The sequence below is a fragment of the Eutrema salsugineum genome, unplaced genomic scaffold, assembly GCF_000478725.1.
Source record: "Eutrema salsugineum unplaced genomic scaffold, Eutsalg1_0 scaffold_8, whole genome shotgun sequence".
NCBI classification, from domain to species: Eukaryota; Viridiplantae; Streptophyta; class Magnoliopsida; order Brassicales; family Brassicaceae; genus Eutrema; species Eutrema salsugineum.
In genome coordinates, this window is record NW_006256414.1 from 10140065 (window position 1) to 10163528 (window position 23464).

Sequence of the window (23464 nt, forward strand, 5' to 3'; positions counted from 1 at the left end):
TTTAGGATTGAGTCTAGATTGCATGTTCATGTAGGTTGCATCTTGCAGGGAGTAATGATAGGTTTTCTAGAGAGTACATCACTTTGAGAACTTGAACTGAATATGCTTGTGAATCTTTTTATGTGCTTGCAAAGTCTGAAATGATCTGAATCTGAGAAGCAATTTTGAATTGAACTCAACTCTAATTAAGTGGGAACCTTGAACTTGACTTGAAAATATCTTGTGATGCATTGTTTGAATAAGCTTGTGGATACCAATATACATATTTGAGCTAGAATCCTGTTTTTACCATCCTCTTCCTTAGCTCAAATAGCTGAATCTGCATAATAGATCAGTTTTCCTCACCCTGAACCCATCCTTCTTTCAAGCCAATTGTTTTTGTGTGATTGAGAGGCCACCTTGGACCAAACTTAGCAGAAAGTGTTAGGTTTAGGGCGACAAGGGCAAGTCTCATTGAGTGCTAAGTTCCAACATCAAGGAGGTGAGAGATTTGGCAAGAACTAAGTGTGGGGGAATACATGTTGGTGAGTGGAAAAAGGAGAGATGAGTGGAAATAAAAGGAGAATGGTGAGAACTAGGGGATAGAAAAAGAAAAGAAATCAGTCTTGGAGTTTTGAGTCAAAGAAAGTGAGCTCTAGTGTTTTGAAAAGAAAGAGTCTAGCCTCTAAGTGAAAAGAAAAGAAGCCAAAGAGCTCAAATGTTTTAAAAAGAAAGAAAAAAAAAAAGAGGTTAGAGGTTACAAAAGAAAGTGAAAAAGAGCTATGGAAAGTTTGAACTCCAAGACTTGTGTATGAAAAGGAAAAGAGAGTCCCCTAGTGAGAGAAGAATGAGTGTGAAAAGTAAGCAAGTGAGGAAACTTTGAGTAGAGTGTGGGGTGGGATGATTCTTTGCCCTTGTATGCATAGGTTGCCTTTTACCTTTAGCATTCTGCCAAAGTTTGGTCATTCATAGAGAGATCATTTTGCTGCATTGAACCCACTCAGGCATTGATGAGATCATTTTAGTCTCATAACCTCACCCTAGCCAAACTATGTTTGTTTAAACAATGCATCATTTGATCCACTTGGTAAAAAGCTTAATGAATGTGAAAGAGTTGAGAGAGAGAAGAACTTGTGGAGATTCCTTGTTGAGTTGATATATATCTGAGTATGGCTTTGCATTGCATAACTGAGCATGAACTTGAATTCTCATTGTGATCACTTCTCTCAAAAAGGAAATATGAACTCCCAATGCATTCAACCTCTCTCTCTCATTTGTTCTTTTTGCTTGAGGACAAGCAAAGGACAAGTGTGGGGGAGTTGATATGTTCATAATTTGCATCATTTAGGTTGCATATTTCATTCCAAATCATGTTTTATTTTATGCATTTTAGGTCCTTAGGTTTTTTTTTAGAACTTAGGAGATGCATTAGGTCCCAATGAGTCTTTGCATGTTTTGAGTGTTTATCAGGTATATTTGGAGCTATTTGGAGCTAAAAAGATGAATCCAGGAAGTGGAATGGTGATCAAGGCTTGAAAAATGGTGAAACTGGGTCTTTGGAGGTTATCGGCCATTCTCGCGTACCAGGAAGGTTTTTATCGGCCATTTTCATGTACCGCGGGTAGACTCTATCGGCCAAAACACGTACCGCGAGTGAATTGTATCGGCCAAAATCTCCGGGTGCAGACACGTTTCCGAAATCGCCTGTCCGGGGAACCTTCCGGTCCGATTCAGTTGTCGGATGCTTCATCAAGGTTGGAGAAGATTGGATCACGGTTCCATAGCAAGTGTAATAATGGAATTCGGACGCGTGAGCAGAGAGTTAAGCTCGTCGGAAGAAATCCCTGTCTCGCTGCTGTTTTGGACCAAGCCGATGAGCTCTGAAAAATGCGAAGTACGGTGTACTTCCAGGCCGATTCAGTTTCCGGGGCCTTCATGAGAATCAGGGATATTTGAGTCTTCTTTCCATAACGTCCAAGATCATTCAATTCGGAGCTATGAGAAGGAAGATACGGTCTCCGGAATGTACACATGTCTAGACGCCTCTCTCTGTTCGTGTAAATGCACTGCAAAGATGTGCCCTCCAGGAAGCCTTCCACTTCCCAAACACCGAAACTTCATTCACAAAAGTTGGAGATAAATGAGTCCTCTGTCTTCTGCAACCTGAATTACTCAATTCGGACAAGTATCGTAGAAGTTACACTCTCCGGAATGTGAAGTGCTCCAAGCTGCTCTGAATGCTGCGAGAAAGCCTTGCGACTTGGTTAACTCGCAGGCCTGAAGACGAATGCCTGGAAATTGATGCTGCAAGTTGAGAAGTGAGGGTAAGTTATCAATGGATGAGGTCTGAGGCTCCCGAGCAAGAAAACTGCTAAGTCCACAATCGTGCGACTTAGGCATGCGAGTTGGCCGCGCCTGGAACCAAGCCGCACGATCACTCGCAATCTACTCCGACTTGAGCCTGCGACCTGAGTGTAATGGAGACCAACCCGCACGGTTTGTACATTCCCCAGAAACCGCCTTGGTCCTGCGAGTTGAAGAAGAAGAAGATTAAGCCGCAGCAAGACTCGCAAAACACTCCTACTTGGGCGTGCGGCTAAGACAAAGCGATTTAAGTCTCACAAGACAAGTTCTTCATCTACTGCGACTTGGGCATGCTACCTGGGAGACACTGGACCAATCCGCAGGATTCCCACTTTATCCATTAAAGTCGGGTCAGGACCCGGTTTGTTCTGGGCTGACCCGGTTCGTTTTTAGAGAGATATAAATACTTTTTAGGGTTTTTTGTGAAAATACCAAGCTTTATTCCCTTTGTCTCTTGCCTCTTTTGTGAAAAAGACTCCACTAAGAAGAGAAATATCGATTATTGAGTGTTTAATCAAGAGAGTTTAAGAGATCTTTGTGTTTAAAGCTGCTTTCTTCTAAATCTATCATCTATCTCTTCATCTATACACTTCTAATCATGATTAACAACACATCTTGCAAAGGATCTAGTGTGTTGATCATGATTAGTGAGTACTCTCCATATTAAGGCCTTAGATATGTAGATTAGGGTGCTTAAGTGGTAGATTAGTGAGCTTAGGGGTTAGATCATGCATATTCCATTCTCTACAACCTGTTCTCTATGCTAGATCCATACAAATCATATGTGGTCTAGATTCTGGCATTTCATGCACCAAAAGTGTTTGATGAAATGCCTGAACCAAGGTTGTTAGAGGTTTAAGTGTTATTCATCATGGGAATGATTGTTTATATGCTTAAATGACAGATTAAACTGATTCTTAATGCTTGTTAACTCATGTTTCACTGATGATGATTGGGTTAGAAACTGTTTTGGCATAGGAGTTAATACCTTCATGAGAGGATTAACTTAATTAAAGATGTTTATGTTGAATGGTTTGCTTGATCATATGATTCATTAGCTCATTAGTTTATCACTGAAGGCACCCTAATCCACTATCATGTCTAATACCTTTCTCATCATCATTCATACATTCTCATCATTTGTCATTGTTTAGTTCTTGTTTAATCATTTCATTAGTCTTTAATCCTGTTTAAGTTTGTAGTTGTCTTTAGATAATCAAAACCACTCTTGTTTGCTTGAATCGAGAACTTGATCACATAGTTTAGTGTCTAACACCACATCTGGATTGATAAACCCCTTGTACTACAAGACAGGGGATTGATAACCTCTACAAAGAGCCTTGAAAACTCTTACTTATCAGAGAGAAATCCAATGAATAAAAATCTCAGGAAAGTTCATAGCCCTAAGCGCATTGAGGATGAAAGACCATTGCACCGAGTCGAAAGCTGTCGAGATATCGATCTTGATGGCACAGCGAGCAGAGATAGAATCCTTGTGATAATCCTTTACTAGTTCAGTGGCTAAGAGGAGATTCTCAATAAGAAGCCGATCCTGGATAAAAGCTGACTGATTCATAGCAATGAACTTAGGAAGAATACACTTGAGTCTATTTGCTATGATTTTTTAGATGACTTTGTAGATGACATTGCAGCAAGAAATGGGGCGATAGTCTTTCATCTCTACTGCAGAAGTTTTCTTCGGGATTAAAGCTAAGATAGTGGTGTTGACACCCTTAGGTAAAAATCCCTTCTGAAAGAATGATTGTACTGCGATGACAAATTCCTTACCAACAACAGACCATACAGCCCTATAGAACTCAGCATTGAAACCATCAGGTCCCGGGGATTTGTTACTTGGCAGAGCAAATAGAACCTTAGTGATCTCTTCTTCAGTAACTGTACTCACCAAAAAATTCCTATCATCATCCGAGCATTTAAATCGCAAGAGATCCTCCAAAACATCCTGCTAAGTTCCCTCAAAGTCAGCGGGAACATGCTGCAAAAACTCTCTAAAGAAATCCTCCGCTTCAGCCTTAATCTCCTCATTTGTCGATACCAGAAGTCCATCACGTCGTTTAATCTCTCGAATAGAATTTACTGACTCACGCGCAGTCACTCCTTTATGAAAGATTTTGTTATTTCCATCACCCACCTTCAGCCAATGACTCTTATATCGCTGTTTTAAAAAAAATTCCTCCAACCTCGAAATGAAATCCCATCTTTGATAAGCAATATTTTCCTCCTCCAGAAGCTGTGTCGAAGGACTAAAAGCATTTGCCTCCTGTTTCTCACAAAGAGTTTTAAACGCCTCCTTTGTCTTTTTCGTCAGGTTCCCCATTCGTGTTCTTGCCAAGGATCGAATCAAAGGTTTGAGAGCTTTTAATTTTTTTGTGAAGCACAACATTGAGGATGTCGAACAGAATATAGGTTGGGTATTACCCCAGAAACCCTCCACCATAGGTTTAAATTCCTCAAAATCCACCAGCGCATTGACAAACTTGAATGGACGTTTGCCCCCAGGTTGCTCCACATCTAAATGAACTCGACATTGCAGATGATCAGAGCATCCCCCTGCCTCAAAGACGCTATAAGACTGTGGAAAAGCTTGAGACCATCCTGAATTCTTTAAAACTCTATCGAGTTTTTTCGAAATCATGCCCTCATCCCTCTTGTTACACCACGTAAAAACAGGGGCATGATAGGGTAAATCCTCCAAACGACAGTCACGAACCACTCCTTGAAAATCCCTCATACCCATTGTAAAAAACGGAGATTGATCGTAATCTGAATGCTCCTCCATATCAAGTATCTCATTGTAACCCCCCCCCAGGCAAATCCATGATTTCGATCAAATTATTGGGGAGCTGTGGTGATCCTTGATATCGCTCCACAGCTCGCGTCTTTCCTCCATAAAATTTGAAGCGTAAATGAAAGAGCAAAAGAACTCTTCTTCTCTTTCCTCCAGCTTCACTGAAACTGTGATCATCTGACCACTTTTAAAAAATATCGTGACCCTCACCTTGGGACTCCAAACCACCAAGATGCGGCCAAGACGATTATATTCGTAGTTTAAAATTACCGACCAATCTCGAACTACAGATGCTGCAATCCTCATTGCTTTACCCTCCTGCACTCTAGTCTCCAAAAACCCTCCAAGCTGAAAATCATGCTGCTGAATCCAGCTTTTAATAATGGAATGCTTAGATGATTTGTTTAAGCCGCGAACATTCCATACGAAACCCGACACAGATTAGTTTTGTGCCTTTGATCCTCTTCTACTTGAAGCACTAGATTTTGAATCTCTAGCACTAGAAGCAACTGAGTCAACCAAAGGTTTTTGTGCTGTTTTTGAAGCTCGAGGTAGAGGAGGTCTAGTTCTGGGACCCTCTTGCTTCTCCTTGTGTTTCTGTTTCATACTGTGTTTAGTATGAATAGCATCATCCCCAACCAATACACTAGAGGCCGCATCCACCTGCTCGCGATCAAGGTCAGTAGCTTCCACTACCGCAATCTCATCACCTTGCTCTTCCGAATCGATAAGAGCACTAAACCTCGAAGGAGAAATCTTAAAATTACCCTCTGCCTCACCAGATTTCTCGCCGCTTTTACTAATCTTTTTAGGCGAACACCACTCGCCTTCCTCTCTATCAGCAAGAACAGCTTGATCCTCTACTTCCCCACCACCCCGTTTTATTGCAGCCGGCTTGTGTGGAGGCTCTTTTGTAGAAATTTCTCCAGTGATGTCAATACTATCTGCTACAGAGACAGAAGAAGCCTTGACGAGAAGTGTGACACCGCCCTTATCTTTGCGAGAAGGGGACGATTGCTTCGCACCTTCCACATTACTCTTTGTTGACACTGTTTTTCCCCCTAGCAACATACAACCATCAACAAGATGACCCCATTTGTTACAATGTGAACATCTCGGAGGCAGCCACAGATATTCAAACTCTACAAAGGAATCAATTCCTTTCTCTGACGTGAACCAGTATTCTGTTAGTAAATCCTTGGTAAGATCAGCCTCCACAAAAACTTTTGCCTCATCAAAGCTCTTACATACGATCGTGTCCAGGTGAAGTCTTGTTGGCTTCCCTACTGCGCTTGCAAGAAAACCCAATCCTTTTTCATGAAACAGCTTATGCGGCACATTTTTGAGAGTTACCCACATCGGCATTACTTGAATAGCAGGCTGGGCTTCTTCTACCACCGGAGACCATTTCGACACCACCATAGGTACATTAGCAATATTCCACATACCTCGCCGAATGACTCTGTTGCGGACAGCTTCGTCGCGAATCTTGAACTTCATTGTGGATTCATCCACTACAAAGATTTCAACCTTTGTGTTCGAATTTCCAACCGGCCAGATCTTATTAACGATCACATGTACTTTTGCAACATGTGGGGCTCGAGAAAGAAATTTCCCGACTAAGATCTCATCCCATAGAGGAAGTGAACCCTCGATAATATCATCTGGAATTTCCACCAAAGGAGATCCATCAATCGTGGTAATCGACAAAATCATGCTTAAGCAAACCAGACTTAGTCTGAACGACAAAGGAGTATAGCGGCTTTGATGCTGGCTGAGAAGCCAACGGAGTTGACGATAAAGAATTCTCTGAAACCGTGGTCGCATCCACTACTTTCCCTTCACCTTCAATGAAACCTTGTTGATCACTAATCGCCGGAAGCTCCACACAATTATTCACCGACGGCGGAGGCGGAGAATCCTCTGGCGCCGCCATGCTTGCGGCTGAAGAAAAACTCGAGAAAACCAAACCCTAATCGCCAAAAAAAATCGCCCTTGCCACGTCACCGTTGATTTATTGTTTCTTTTCCCCAAAAACAATTCCAAAACAATTCCTCCCAGAATTTTATGGTGATGTGTGGGGAGAGAAGCTTATCTATCAGTTTATCTTTGCAGATGAATCAGATGATTCTTACGATCAAATTAAAGACTTTACCGGCGAGCCCGTGTATGATGTTTATGGCGATGAATTATATGAATTATCTACAGCGCCAATCCTCAATGTCGGAGTTGATGTAAATTCAACTAACGATGCATATGAAGGAGAAGAGAGAGGATATTTGCAGTTGACGTGATTGAAAGTGCAAACACTCTTAAATTTTTTTTGTCAATGTGGAGTGATAAGAGAAGCAAGCTACAAGACAAATTCAAAAGAGAAAAACATCTCGTGAGATATTCAAAAACAGAGTTCACGAATTGGGTTTTTGGAGAAGATGATCCAATAAGACTCTCATCTTACGGCCACATGAATGAGCGACACCAAGTTAAATTTATTTCTCTTGTTCATCGTCATCAGAAGATCAATTTCGAGCCGCCAGATCGCGGTCGATACCAGAATTTTTTTCTTTCTGGTGAGGAAGATCTTTACGATGAAGTGCATGGTGGTGCAATTTTTGATAGTTATTTTGAAGAAAACTCAATTTGTGTGGCTTATGAAGAACACAACATGGGTTTAGTTGCAATGGATGTGATTGGGTACAGAATGCCTCTTGTAGTTCTTCGTCAATTTGGGTTCACAAGGGAAGTTTTTCACAAGAGCTATGAAACAAATCCAATGGAAAAATACATCCACGTGGGCACTTCAAAGACAGAGCTTATGAATCAGGATTTTGGAAAAAATGATTTTATTTGTCTGGAGAAAGTTTGCACAACAGGTGGAATTCATTTGGCAGATGATTCTTGTGATGAAAATAACACAATTAAATTGTTATATTCACATAAGCATCTTGACGTACCCTTTAGGAATTCTAACGACATGTCAATAATTCAATTTGATGGAGACGTTACAAACAGTGAGAAGAGTAGCCTTCATAGCTTTACTTGTGCCACCGTGAGATTCATGTTCGTGCATGATCCAGGGATACCACTGGTTCCGCTCAATGTTGCCTTGCAGCGAGAGATTGAGAACACGGGTTTCAGGTATTGGTTGCTGTGTCTTTCCCGGTCTAACTTCTACCATGATTATCACAGTGTGAGTGAAGATTTCGAATGGTTTGTCACTTATGTTTCTCCACCGCCATCATTCAATTGGTTTGCTATTTTTGCATGGACAATGGTGGACGATTATAATGTTTGTCGATCTATAAGACACAAGCATCTTACGGAGTGGCTTCAAATACGATTGAGCTCAAGTCTTCTTATTCTGTTGCTTGTCTTGAAAGCCATGATGATTCTCTTTCATGCCATAGTCATACTTAGAACCAGGCTCTGTGGATCTTTCAAGGAATGTAGATTAATGCAAATTGGTGTTGACGTTATCTGACTTTCACCCTTCTTTTCACCATACAAGTGTGGAGTTAGTGTTCTTTAGCACCTCTATTTGTCCTCCTATATCGTTACTTTTGCTGCATGGTATCGCGACAAAATTGGCGGGAGATACAGTTGTTTTACAATTCGCAGGGGAAGGAAAAGTTTCACAGATGATTGTGGCAACAAGACAGCGTTGCGCCAGCCATTGGTCTGTGCGTGCAATCCCGATTTCACGGCACCAACATGTATTTGATATCTCCCTTTATGGAAGTGTTTCTTCCAACAAAAAGAACAACAACCTTTGTATCGTTTGGGGTTTGCTTATCCATGGTGGTGGTGTAATCTCTCATTTTGGCCATTCAATGGACTGGTTTGACGTGGAGCTTGTGGCAGTACAGAATTTTCTTCGCTTCATCACTGTTTCTGGGCATGTGGTTCATCTGTTTGGCACTTTGGTGACCTTTGACACTGTGGACATGGGGAATTCAGCGACATCTCTTTCTTTCAAATACACTTCCACGACAGATATTTGTTGGATTGATGTTGCTTGGGAATCAAGTAATCTGTTGGTGTGCTTTCACTCTTTCTTTCACCCTGATTTTGAAGGTGTGGGGGAAACATTAATACTTGGTACAAACTATTTTCCTCCACTAACATCATACACTCGTCTATCTCTTCTTGTTTGGCTAAGGAAAGGAGTAGCTATTTATCAAGTCACGCACAATGGACAGAATGCGTTCTTCGCCGTGCTGGACCAGATTTGTGATCAGCAGCTTTGTCCTCACTGGTTATTTTTGCAGGGTTGTGCAATTCATTTATCGGACAGAGGAAAACAAACCATGTGGGAGTCTTTCATGAGTGGTGTGGTGTTTTATGTTGGGGTTCTAAGAAAACTTTGCAACGTGCTGCTTGTGCAAGCTCAACATGTTCTCTTTTTGGTCTCCTTTTATTGTGGTTTAGTGACTCCATTTCAACGTTTTTGTGGTATGTGTCTTACTTGACAAGGGGAAGCTCACAACAAGTCTTCGGTTGGAGAAGGTTGTTTTCCCTTCAATAGTGAGGGGCTATAATGCTTTCTTGTATGCATGGCTGTCGTACAGTGAATGTCACGATGTGAGTGCCAGTGTAGTTTGTGACTCATTTTGACTCTTTCATGATTCTTATATACGATCGCGACGAAGAGTTATAGTGTTTATGGCCACCGTGGGCAATTGCGGTTGTTGTATTTATTGGACATGCGTTCACGATCGTGCCGATGTTGATCCTCACAACCGTTTTGTTACTATATGGATTAAAGTGTGGAGCTGCTAAGTTGAAAATAGGGGATGTGTATAGTACACAAACGTCTAATACATCTATTCATTGGAGGGTGGTTTTTTTTTTGGGAGCTAGGCGCACTGATTTGGATCACACGTAAGGGAGTGAACACTTGATTGCTTAATTATCACCCGTCATTATACTTCGAGATTGTCTGTGTGCATTTTCCTATTTCGAAGCTCATTTTCATCCTTGAAGACGATCCAGATTCAGGGACGAATCTTTTCCTATCCGGAAGGACCTGAGGCAGCGCATCTTCACATCAATCACGACTTTAAGGACTTTCATCATATTAGTTTATGTCTTTGCTTGGGCTTTATGTCTGTTGGGCTTTTTAAGTGTTTTTACGTTAGCTTAATCATGTTAAGGTTAGGGTTTTTGCGATATCTTTTCTTATATAAGAGCCATGAGACTTATTTGTAAAGTAGCCTTTGATTAATGAAAATAAACCCTTAGAACTTTCAGTTCATCCTCCTTGTTATCGGCATTCATCGCGAATCAACGATCATCAAGAACCCTCGTTTGAACGGCTATTCTTCGGAATCAACGATCATCGAGTACTCGTCGAACGGCTATTCCTCGTGAATCAACGGTCTTCGAGTCTATCCAGCTTGACGCTGCGCCATATATCCAAGAAATATTTAAGCCTCTTATAACAGGCCTCCAAACATTTATTTTTTTACGTTGTTGGTTTTCATTCATAGGTCAGGGTATTAGCTACAACGTACAAAAAAGACGCATTCGAGTGCATGGGTGCCTGAGCGGGAAGTTGGCTTTTTCAGGCTGGAACTTTCAGAAAATGTTAAATATATACTTAAACTTATACATGGTGCTTTAACATACTTCATCTATGTTAATATTTGAATTTCATTCTTAAACATTGTTTTAGTTTGAATTTCATCCTTAATCTTTGCTTGTTGTGCTAAAACCAATTTTCATCCTAATTCTGTTAACTCTCCGTCAGATGACGCTTACGTGGCCGCCACATAAGTAACATGTCGTATTTGGTTTTCGAAGATTTTGTAAAAAAAATCCAGACAACGCCGTTTTGTCTCATCTTTGTCTTCAACCCCTCGACGACATTAATCTGAGATGAATTAGGGATTTGAAAATCCAGTTCTTAAATCTCTTAATTCTTGTTAGAGCTTGATGTCTTCCTCTAGCAGTTCAGGTAAGTTCATTCCAATTTTTCCTTTTATGTTTTGGGTGTTTAAATTTTTGAGGAATTGACAATTTTTTATATCTGATGACTAAGAAATCCTGTCTTTTAACACTGTATTTTGTGAAGGAATAACGTTAAAGCGGCAGGAGACTGAGCAAGGAAGAGGCATACCGAAGAAATGTCGATATGGTGCAGGATCAATTATCAGAACCTCAGAGACATATCAAAATCCTGGGAGACTCTTCTACTGTTGTCCGTATGGATCGAAGGAGGTATTTTATAGTCTCCTTTCATTAATTTGTGCGTTATTTTGATTGCAGTGACCCATATAAATCGATTTTTTGTACTGTTGTTAGGATAACAAACATTTGTTCAAGTGGACAGATGTTTCTATTGTAGAAGAGGTTGAAAAACTGCAAATAGATGTGAAGAGATTAGAGAAAGAGTTTCAAGATGTTCAAAGCAAGAAGAGTAGTTGTGAGGCGGTAGCAGACAGCTTTCTTTCTGAAATTGAAGCATTGAAAGTTAAAGCCACTGGATTTGAAAAAGAGATTGCAGAGCTTAAAGCTGATGTCAGTTGCTGCAAAAATGAGATTGAGAATCTTAATGCACGCCTTAGTTCGATGAAAAATGTGATGTTTTGTGGGTTGGTGATGCTTGTAATCGTGTTTTTCATTTACCATTAGGATTATATGTTGTGTTGTGTTGAGTTGGTTTAGTGGAAGTGGTCATCGTTTCATGTATAGTGTTTGGCATTTTCTTATTTCAGGTTCGATTATATTTTGGTGATGAGAATACAAGCCTTCATCATTTTTCAAGTTTGTTCAATTTTAATTTGTGGTCATTTTTGTTCAATTCACATAACGAACACTAAAACCAAAATCAGGGACAATGACAAACGTATATCAAACAATATCATGTATCATGTATGGTGTACATGTCGTATGTGTGTGTTGGCATGTCCTCTGTTTCGGTCATGTATGGTTTGGGTTCAGTTTTACCTTCAACGACAAAGTTCTCCTCACACGTCTAAGCTGGAAAAATCTACACAATTCCAATTTCTCTCTCTCTCTCTCTCTCTAGCTCTCTCTCTCTCTAGCTCTCTCTCTCTCTAGCTCTCTCTCTCTCTCTCTAGCTCTCTCTCTCTCTCGTATTAATATTATCTCTAAAATTGTCAATATCAAATTCCAGAGTAATCTAGTCTGTTTTAGACTCTCCACGCCCAGAAATAGAAACACAAAATCAAAAAAGAGTGAGAAAGATCTCATGATCTCTGTTTTTTGGTTGATCTTTTTGACCAAGTTGATCTCACATGATTATTCAATTGCTGTGTTTCCTCTTGTTCTTGTTTCTGCTTTTACAAGCCACCATGTCTAAACGCTCTTTCAAGAATTTCGTGGAACAAGAGCTCGGAATTCACATAACGAGAACTAAAACCAAAATCAGGGACAATGACAAACAATGTAGAACAAAGTACCAACCAATGTCATTATGAGAACCAGAGATTTGAAAACAAGAAGTAATAGCATGAGTCTCAAAATCCAAAAAACAAACACAGAAGCCATGAACATGGGCTTTTAAAAGCAATAGTCTGATCTCAGGATAAAAAACCAAACTCCATCTCGAAATATCAATGAAAAACACGACAGTTTCATAAAATCAAAGAAAACAGACTCCGTAACCCCACCACTCTTCTCCATGAACTCAATGCCACCTGATGAACATTTAACCCACTGCAAAATCATCGGAGAAAAAAAAACATGTTAAGCACCAAAACAAGTTTCAAAATACGTTTGTAAACAGAATTTAAACACCACCTTCACTCTCCATTTTGTGATGGCTGTGTTTGACTTGGTCCATCACCGCACTCAACGACATCTGGTTTGCGTGTCACCTTCGGCTTTGGAACATACACAGTGGTTGGACATTTTCTGATGTTATGTCCGACTGAACCACAACCTCGACAGTGAGAGATTCTTCCTTCTCTAGTAAGCTTCACAATCTTCTCCGGAGCCTCTTCCACAACTTCTTTTCCCTTGTTCTTTTTCTTTGGGGATTCATTCTTTCCTTTTATCCTCTTCTGCTTCTTATTAGGACCATGGGACTCTTCTCTTGGTGGTGGTTGGATCTTTGTCTCACCAGACTTCCTCCACAGATCGATGCCATTCACAGACCGGATCGGATTACTATACTGGTTTCTCCATTTTGAAGTCAAGTACCAATTCGAAACATAATCTTGGGGATCAAGCTTCCTATACAGAAGCACTCTAAGGACATGACGACAAGGGATGCCAGTCATATTCCACCGCCTACAAGCACAAGTTTTGGCAACCATGTCAACAGTATAACTCACGGTATGTTCCTTCACCTCATACTCACCATTTCCACTCGGGATAACTCTGCAATACATGCGTTGCTTCTCTTCAGCTTTTATAGTCGATGCCACTTTGGGACTGTATTTCCCTTGATGCTTCATTGCTTTCTTCCTTCTTACATCCATACGGATCATAGCCTGTCTTCTAATAGTCTCTAACATCTCTACTAGTGGCATCGATCTGGCCTTGTTAATTGAGTTGTTGTATGACTCAGAGAAGTTGTTGGAGACATCCTCACACACTGATGTGCAACTGAAGAAAGCACGACTGCAGTTACGGGGATTCCTCTTCATCATTTCTTCATAAATACCAAAATCAAACTCCTTGAACTCTTTGATTGCTTTGTCATACTCTCCAATATTGTAGCTCTTCGCAACAGCCCAAAACAAAGCTTTAGGCAACTCTTTGCCTGGATAGATTCTTCTCAGGTTGCCATAGATGTGGCGTGCACACATCCGATGCTCCACTTTAGGCAGTTCTTGATCCACAGCATTAATCAAACCCTTTAAAAAAAAGAATGTGAGAAACAGAGAAAACTGAGTTTATAAAAGACAAAGACGAATGTGAAGCTACTAACCTTCTGTCTGTCAGAGATAATAGTGAAACCAGAACCATCTTGTAGGTTTAAATCATTCTTCAACAGCTTTATAAACCAGAGCCAGCTGTCTGTGTTTTTCTTCTTCACAACACCCCAAGCGACAGGAAAAAACTGGTTATTTGCGTCGCGTCCGATAGCAGCAAGAAGTTGGCCTTCTACATTGTTTTTCAGGAAGCAACCGTCTAATCCAATAATTGGACGACAGTAAGTACGCCATGTCTTTCGGAGATTGGCAAAGCACACGTAGAAACAATCAAATATCTCTTTGCCCTCACCGTTTTTCACCGTTCGTACCTCTACGGTTGAATTCGAGTTGGAGCTGCATAAGAAAAAACAAATTTAAAAGTTAGATTGGGACACTTAGAAATCGAACACTGTACAGGTACGAATAAGAAACTTACTCAATCAAGGCGAGTCTATAGTCTTTAAGTCTCGCAAACTGTTCATCGTGTTCAGCTTGAATAATGTCTAAAGCTTTTCTCTTAGCTTTCCTACATTGGTCATTGGAGACAGCAATGTTGTATTTCTCCTCAAATGCATCTTGCATATCCGAAGGTCTGTAATCCGGATTTTTTTTTATGTCATTCAGGAACAATTTAGCGATGACACCATCTTTTATTACCTTGCTATGCCCATCTTTCATACATGTGTGCTCCTTGACAAAGGTTTTAATCATGTACCTCTCAATTGGTTTCTCAAAAGCACAGTAGATTACGAATGGACAATCTCCACCAAGTGCACACTTCACCCGAGACTGCTCTGATCCCCATTTTGTGTACTTGACGTTGTATCCTTCCTTGAGGACATAATCGACAACTGCTTCCTTGAACTCTGCAATACTGTCGAACACTTGAGCCAATTGAAGTTCTCCACTCCCTTTTTTGCAAGCCAGAAATCGTCTTTGAACACCACCATCCTCATCATCTGAATTCGGAGGAGTATCCTCAGAATTATCAGGCTGTTGCTCTTCTTCCTCAGTTATACCATCCTCATCAACCCTCTCATCGTCACCATTGTTTTCACCGGCTTCAGAATCTTCCTCGGACACAGATTCTTCCGCAGGGATTTCATCATGCAAAGCAGCTCTGTTTTCAGCACCATTGTCTTTGTTTTGATCCACAACAGCATCAACTCCTTCAAGAAAATCTTCACGTTCCAAGAAAACATCTGCAGCTTTCGTCCAAAACACAGCATCACACATTTTTTTAAAGTTTGCAGTCCCATCCTCGAGCACCTTCAGATCCGCAAGTTCTTCAAACGGAAGTTTGTACCAAATTCTTTGTCCACTCAAAGAAATGATCAATGATTCCATCAGATTAACAAACAGTGATGCCGGGTTGCTTATGAGTGTGTGGACTTCGCCTCCGACATATGATGTTCCGTTGTCAATGGAGATCTTAAATTTACCATTGTGATAAACTTGAAACACAGCCTCGTTCTCACTAAAACAACAGAGTTAGAACAAAGTAAGAATAGAACATCATATACAGGCCTTGTCCAAGTCAACTGAGATATTGACTTAGAACAAAAAACGTATCTACGTTGTGTAAACTCTTAAACCGATCTGATCGAAGCCAAAAATAGAAAGAAAAAATCACTATTTGAAAGTTTACCTCATGTCTCCAAGCTGTAAGTGATGATAACCAAAAGCTTATACCACTTAAACACTGAACTCAATATTTAGGGTTTTTAAACACTTGATCGCTCTGTTACTTTAGCTTGACGAAGAAGACGAGCATATAAAAGGTTATATCGATGTTTAAGTATTTTCCAAGTAATATCTTTTTATCAATTTTTAAAGACTACACGACTACGTATTGGGTTTTATAAAAATCGATAACTTGATGGGTTAACCGATGTCGTTTGTGTATTCTAAAACTGAGAAAGAATAATATGATCTCCTCACTTACGTGGATGCCACATAGACCAAGGCTGACAGAATAATTAACAGAGTTAGGATAAAAATTGGTTTTAGCACAACAAGCAAAGATTAAGGATGAAATTCAAACTAAAACAATGTTTAAGGATGAAATTTAAATGTTAACATAGATGAAGTATGTTAAAGCACCATGTATAAGTTTAAGTATATATTTAACATTTTCTGAAAGTTCCAGCCTGAAAAAGCCAACTTCCCGTGCCTGAGCTGAGCATTCATTCTACCAATTTATGCTTCCATTTGCCTTCATTCTTGACACAGTAATGAAATGTTGAGTCACTGTACAGTAGAGTAGTAAGGATTGTGGTTCAAAAGTGGTCTAAAGAAGCAAGACACTAATTTCTAGAGCAAAACAAAGATCTCGCGTTATTATTTCTATAATACTGTTTTGTAACTTATCTTATTCATGTATTTCTCTTCTTCAATCAATTTGTTTCTATAAAAGAGCATTGGGAGATGATTGAAAACGCCTTAGAAAAGGAAACCTAATTTGCAACTGACATTTAGCATAGTTGTTGTATGGGGCTATAAAATACTACGTGAGCCATCCTTTCTCTCTTTAGTCGTCATCTAAAAGAATTCATCCAAGTCATTAGTTGTCATGTGGAGAACTTGGAGGATTTTATTAGAAGAGAGAAGAGAGAAAGCACTAATATTCCGAATAATTCAGCCTTTGTTTATAAGTTTCCATAATTCGCAGAAAAGTCAAATACTAAACTGTTGGATATTAATTATCCACGTTAATGTGTTAAATAGCAAGATTATTTTACCTACCACATTTAGTATTGTCCACTTATTTTACCAACCTCATTTTCCTCTCTTGTATAAATACAGTAAAACTTCTATAAATTAATACTCGATAAATTAATAATCACTAAGAATTAATAAATTTTGCTGGTCCCAAGTCGGGCCAATGTAAAAATATCAAGTTCGATAAGATAATAAGATAATAACTTTTTTAAAACCCTTATATAAATATATGGTCCTAACAAAAACATAAATTAATAATTATATAAATTTATACAAATATATGTAGATATAATATTCTAAAATATAACTAATGTGTTTGATTTTACTTAAAGTTGAAATCTCATTGGTTCCATATCTCTAATTATTATATTAGTAGCTCTTATTGCTGTTTTATTATATACATTCAAAATTTATGATGATTCTTTGATGTGATAATTGATTTTCTTACCTGTAAATGTTTTTAAACATATTGTAGTGTTATCTTCAATTTTCATCAATAATATTGATAGTAACCATAGTTTGTTTTTAAAATTATGAACATGTATATTTTTACATAGACAATCCAATATGGTGTTAAAAACTATTTTATTGTGATAGTTATGATTGTTAATCATCATTTATATTATAAAATTTGTTAAAATTTTAAAATATAACATTATTCCAAAGAAATTTTTAGAAAATTATATGTGGAAAACAAATTTGTCTATAAATTAATAATTATTAATTTATAGATAAATTAATATCACAATAAATTAATAAAATATTATAGTCCCAACATTATTAATTTATAGAGGTTTTACTGTATGTGTGTTGGACAAGAGTAATAAAAAATCAATCTTATGCTTCCTCTCCCCCTCGTCTCTTCCCTTACCAAAACAAAGAGTAATACAATTTATCTACATACATATAATTTTATCAAGTTAATATATAGAAAAGAAAATTTATAACACGTTATCAGCACGAGCGTCTCTCGATCCGTTCTTATACCAAAAGAGGTAAGATTTATGTTTATATTCCATCTATTTCAAGTTTATGTATTAATTATTTCGAGATGACAGGCTCTGCCTTCCCCGAACTGTTGATTTAAATTTATGTTCAATTTATTTTCAAGTTTACGGGATGATAGGCTATGCCTTCCCCGAACCGATCGTTATGATAGGCTATGCTTCCACAATCATATGATCATATGGTAGATTATGTCTCCTCGGATCATATTAATGGAGTGGAAGACTAAACCTCCTCCTTGATTTTATATTTGTGGAGTAGAAGGTTATACCTCCTCCATAAAATTATGGTAGGCTCTGCCTCCTCAATTATATAGAAGGTTCTGCTTCTATATTACTTAAATATATATTTTTATTATATATGCCTACTCAAAAGGTTTTTATCATTTAAAAACAAAAAATTAAATTAAATATCTCGCTAAATTTACTATATATATACAGTTATAATGTCGAATTTGGCGAGGCTCGAAATCCCTGCCCTTGATGTGTCTGGAAAAAATTACATGTCATGGGCAGTAGGTGCAAAAATGCATCTAATAGAAAACGGGCTTCTTGATACCATCGATAAGTCGGAAACGACATCAGATGAGAAAAAGGCGAAATCCATGATATTTTTGCTCCACCACATCGATAATAGTTTAAAAGAGGAATACATCACGAAAGAAGATCCTGCAGATCTTTGGCAATCTCTTAAAGATAGATTTGATCACCAAAAATATGTGATCTTACCAAAAGCCAAACATGAGTGGCTGAACCTCCGGTTTCAGAATTACAAAACTGTTGGTGAATATAATTCTGCTATGTTCGGAATTACTTCCAGGATGATGTTATGTGGACAGGAGGTAAGTGATTTCGACATGATCGAAAAAACTTTCCAAACATTTCATCCTGGAAATGTAATCCTGCAACAACAATATCGGGCAAAAGGTTACACCACTTACTCGGAGTTGATGCAAGTCCTCCTTGTAGCTGAACAAAATAATCAGCTCGTGATGTTAAACTATCAAACTCGTCCAACTGGATCATCGCCATTCCCAGAAGCGAATGTTGTGTCATCCGGTCAAAATAATAGAACCGGACGTGGACGCGGGCGTGGTCGAGGCCGTAACCGCGGTCGCGGACAAAGTCGTGGACGCGGAAGACAAAACGATGTTGGTCGGGAAGCAGGAAAGCAAAAAGAAACTGCTTGTTACAGATGCGGAATGAAAAATCATTGGGCAAAAACATGTCGTACGCCAATACATTTAGCCGATCTGTACCGAGCATCACAAGATGCCAAAGAAAAGGATAAAGGAAAGAATTTTGAAACCAATTTTATCTCTGATGAAGCTGGACCTTTCTTTGATGGCATAAGTGATTATACTCATCTTGATATCACTGATTTTCTCGTTGATCCTGAAGAATCAACGGAAACAAAGCGATTAAGATCGATGTAATATAAAGTCTTCTTGAAGAAGACAAGAAAAACTAATGTAATTTTAAATAAAAATGTAATATACGTTTGTTAACAAGAAAAGGTTTTTCTTAATATAAAATAATTTCTAAAATCAGGTTTTGGTTTATTAATGCATTTTCTTGCATGTTGTGATTCAGAACATGTCATCGTTTGAGATTCAGGATAGAGATACATGTCTAGCAAACAGTGCTACGACACATACTATACTTAAAGATAAAAAGTATTTCTCTTGTCTCAAAATAAAAGACTCCGCCAGAAGCGTGAGTACCATATCTGGTAATGCAAATATTATAATAGGCTCTGGAAGAGCTAATTTTTCAATGCCAAGAGGGACAAAGTTTGAAATAACTGATGCATTATATTCCCCCAAATCTAGTAGAAACTTGCTAAGTTTTAAAGATATCTCAGGAAATAGATATCATATAGTAAGTATAAATAAGAATGGCATTGAATATCTTTGCATTACATCTGAGAGGAGACATGTATTGGAAGAATTACCAATGATGTCCTCTGGGTTATATTGCACAAAAATAAATATGACTGAATCCTATGTTACAGTAAACCCGGGGTTTACTAGTACATTTAGAGTATGGCATGAAAGACTTGGCCATCCTGGATCAGTCATGATGAAAAGAATTGTGCAAAATTTGAGTGGCCACCCATTGAAAAACTAGAAGATTTTTCAATCGGGAGTGTTCATGTCAGGCATGTTCTCAAAGAAAACTCATAACTAGGCTCTCACCAGCCAAAGTTGGGAATGAATCCCCTGTATTCTTATAGAAAATACATGGTGATATATGTGGGCCGATTCACCCACCGTGCGGGCCATTTAGATATTTCATGGTATTAATTGACGCATCTAGTAGATGGTCACATGTGTGTTTATTGACCACAAGAAATATGGCTTTCGCAAGACTCATTGCCCAAATAATCAGGTTGAGAGCGCAATTCCCTGATTATGCCATAAAAAGTCAGGCTTGACAAAGCTGGTGAATTCACTTCAGCAGCCTTTAATGACTATTGTATGTCATTAGGAATCGATATTGAACATCCGGTTCCACATGTTCATACACAAAATGGCATGGCTGAGTCTTTAATAAAACGGTTGCAATTGATAGCAAGACCGTTAATATTGAGAACAAAACTCCCAATTACTGTATGGGGACATGCTATATTTCATGATGGGGCATTGGTCCAGATGAGGCCAAGTGCATATAATGAATATTCCCCAATACAGTTAACATCTGGCAAGGAGCCAAATGTATCCCATCTCCATATATTTGGATGTCCGGTCTATGTCCCAATAGCCCCGCCGCAAAGAACAAAAATGGGGCCACAAAGGAGATTGGGAATATATATCGGCTATACGTCACCAAGTATAATTAGATATCTTGAACCGGTAACTGGAGATATGTTTACGGCACGTTTTGCCGATTGCCACTTTAATGAAAATGAATTCCCAGCGTTGGGGGGAGGATCAAGAGAATCACCAAAGGATATCACATGGTGTACACAAATCTTGGCTTATCTCGATCCCCCTACCCATCAACGTGAAATGGAAGTTCAGAAAATCATACATTTGCAAAGGTTGGCAAACCAGTTACCTGATGCGCTCACAGATACGAGAAGAGTGACAAAATCATATATCCCCGCTGCTAATGCTCCATTAAAAATAAATGTTCCGAAACTAGTTATTGATGGGAATAAAGCAAATGAACCGCGGGTTCAACTAAAACGCGGGAGGCCGATGGGCTCGAAGAATAAAAATCCTCGAAAGAAAAAGATATTGGGAGACAAGGTTACAGAAGAACCGAATAAAGAAAAATGTCTTGAAAACATTGGTGAAGAGGTTCCAGAAGAACCAGTTAAAGAAGTTCGTCTAGAAAACGAACATGATACTGAAAAGTATGAGATTTCCATTAACTTCGCCCAAAGCGGGACATTATGGGCTAGATACGAGATAAATGATACAAATGGAATATTCTCCTTTTCGGTATCCAAAGAAATTGAAAATGAAAACGATGATCCAGACCCAAGGTCCGTGTCAGAATGCCAGAAAAGACCTGACTGGAAGAAATGGTAGATGGCCATGAGAAATGAATTAATCTCCACGAAGAAAAGAAATGTCTTTGGACCTATAATCATTACACCTAAAGATGTAATGCCAGTCGGGTGCAAATGGGTCTTTGTGAGAAAAAGAAATGAGAAAAACGAGGTCACACGATATAAAGCCGACTTGTGGTACAAGGTTTTTCTCAAAGACCGGGAATTGATTATGAAGATACATATTCTCCGGTCATGGATGCAATCACATTCAGGTACTTAATGAGCCTAACGGCATCTAAAAATCTAGACATGTACCTTATGGATGTTGTGACTGCATATCTATATAGATCACTTGATAGTGAATTATACATGAAAATCCCAGAGGGAGTAAAGATCCCAGAAGGATCAAAGATGTCTGAAGCATCTAAAGACATATGTTCAGTCAAATTACAGCGATCACTTTACGGATTAAAACAGTCCGGACGCATGTGGTATAATCGCTTAAGTGAATATTTGTTGAGTAAAGGATACATCAACAATGCGATATGCCCTTGCGTATTTATTAAGAAATCCTCGTCAGGATTTGTGATCATTGCTGTATATGTTGATGACCTGAACATGATCGGAACTCAAAAGGAGATTGATGATGCAAGAACTCACATGAAAGAAGAGTTTGAAATGAAAGATCTTGGAAAGACAAAATTTTGTCTAGGGCTCCAGATTGAGCATTTCCAAGACGGGATATTTGTGCATCAATCAAATTACACCAAAAAGGTGTTAAAACTCTTTAAAATAGATAAAGCAACTCCTTTGAGTACTCCAATGGTCAATAGATCACTTGATATTAACAAGGATCCATTTCGACCTTGTGAAGATAGTGAAAACATATTAGGTCCTGAAGTACCATATATGAGTGCTATCGGTGCGCTTATGTATCTTGCAAATTGTACTCGACCAGATATAGCTTTTGCTACTAATCTACTTGAAAGATACAACTCATCTCCTACGCGCAGACATTGGAATGGGATAAAACATATTTTTTGTTATCTCCAAGGTACGATTGATCTGGGTTTATTTTATTATAGAAACTCCAAAGTTGGTCTAGTTGGTTTTGCAGATGCAGGATATTTATCAGATCCGCATAAAGCTCGATCGCAAACTGGATATGTTTTCACAATTGGTGGAACGGCGATCTCATGGCGTTCTCAAAAACAGACTTTGGTCGCCACTTCTTCAAATTATGCGGAAATCATTGCTCTTCATGAAGCATGTAGAGAATGCATATGGCTCAGATCCATGACTCAACATATACAAGGTGCAAGTGGAATAGTCATCGATACGGAACCAACAAAAGTATTTGGAGATAATGCTGCATGTGTTGCTCAACTCAAAGAAGGTTTCATCAAGAGCGACAGAACAAAACATATTCCTCCAAGGTTTTTCTCTTACACTCAAGAACTTGAGAAGAATCAGGAAGTGGATATCCAATATGTTCGCTCGAGTGATAATGCAACAGATCTCTTTACAAAGGCGCTTCCCACTACATCATTCAGAAAACATGTCCATAGTATTGGAATGCGCCGATTACGAGACCTATGAAGAAAATTTATATCCATCATTTCCAGAGGGAGATTACGTTGATGTATTTTTTTTTTCCTTGTCATGGTTTTTATACCAATGAATTTCTATGATAAGGTTTTTAACAAGGCAGTACGTAATAAAATTATTAGTAACGGATAATTATGAGGGAGTGTTGGATATTAATTATCCATGTTAATGTGTTAAGTAGCAAGATTACTTTATCTACCACATTTAGTATTGTCCACTTATTTTACCAACCTCATTTTCCTCCCTTGTATAAATATGTGTGTTGGACAAGAGTAATAAAAAATCAATCTTATGCTTCCTCTCCCCCTCGTCTCTTTCCTTACCAAAACAAAGAGTGATACAATTTATCTACATACATATACAATACATATAATTTTATCAAGTTAATATATAGAAAAGGAAAATTTACAACATAAACCTTAAAACCATTGTTTTCTCAATGTGACAGTGACACGAATTGGAAGGTATTACTTTTTTGTAACAAGAATTGGAAGGTATTACTAAGGAGGTGAAATGGGTACGTAATGATGTTTTTAGTAGATTCTTTAGCTCCGGTTTGTTCTTTTACTTGATTCTCTTTGATTAGCCAGTG

General features: G+C 38.6%; 2 protein-coding genes across 2 annotated transcripts; one reads left to right on the forward strand and one right to left on the reverse strand.

Annotated features, from left to right (window-relative positions):
* Nucleotides 1-12918: 12918 nt before the first annotated feature.
* On the reverse strand, nt 12919-15690 carry LOC112088710. The gene is made up of 4 exons (XM_024159046.1): nt 15686-15690; nt 14474-15514; nt 14052-14391; nt 12919-13977 (listed from the first exon to the last, which is right to left on the reverse strand). The coding sequence occupies exons 1-4, from the start codon at nt 15688-15690 to the stop codon at nt 12919-12921; spliced, it is 2445 nt and encodes an 814-aa protein (XP_024014814.1).
* Nucleotides 15691-18208: 2518 nt separating this feature from the next.
* LOC112088726 lies at nt 18209-19198 on the forward strand. The gene has a single exon (XM_024159047.1). The coding sequence runs from the start codon at nt 18209-18211 to the stop codon at nt 19196-19198; it is 990 nt and encodes a 329-aa protein (XP_024014815.1).
* The last annotated feature ends 4266 nt before the right edge of the window (nt 19199-23464 follow it).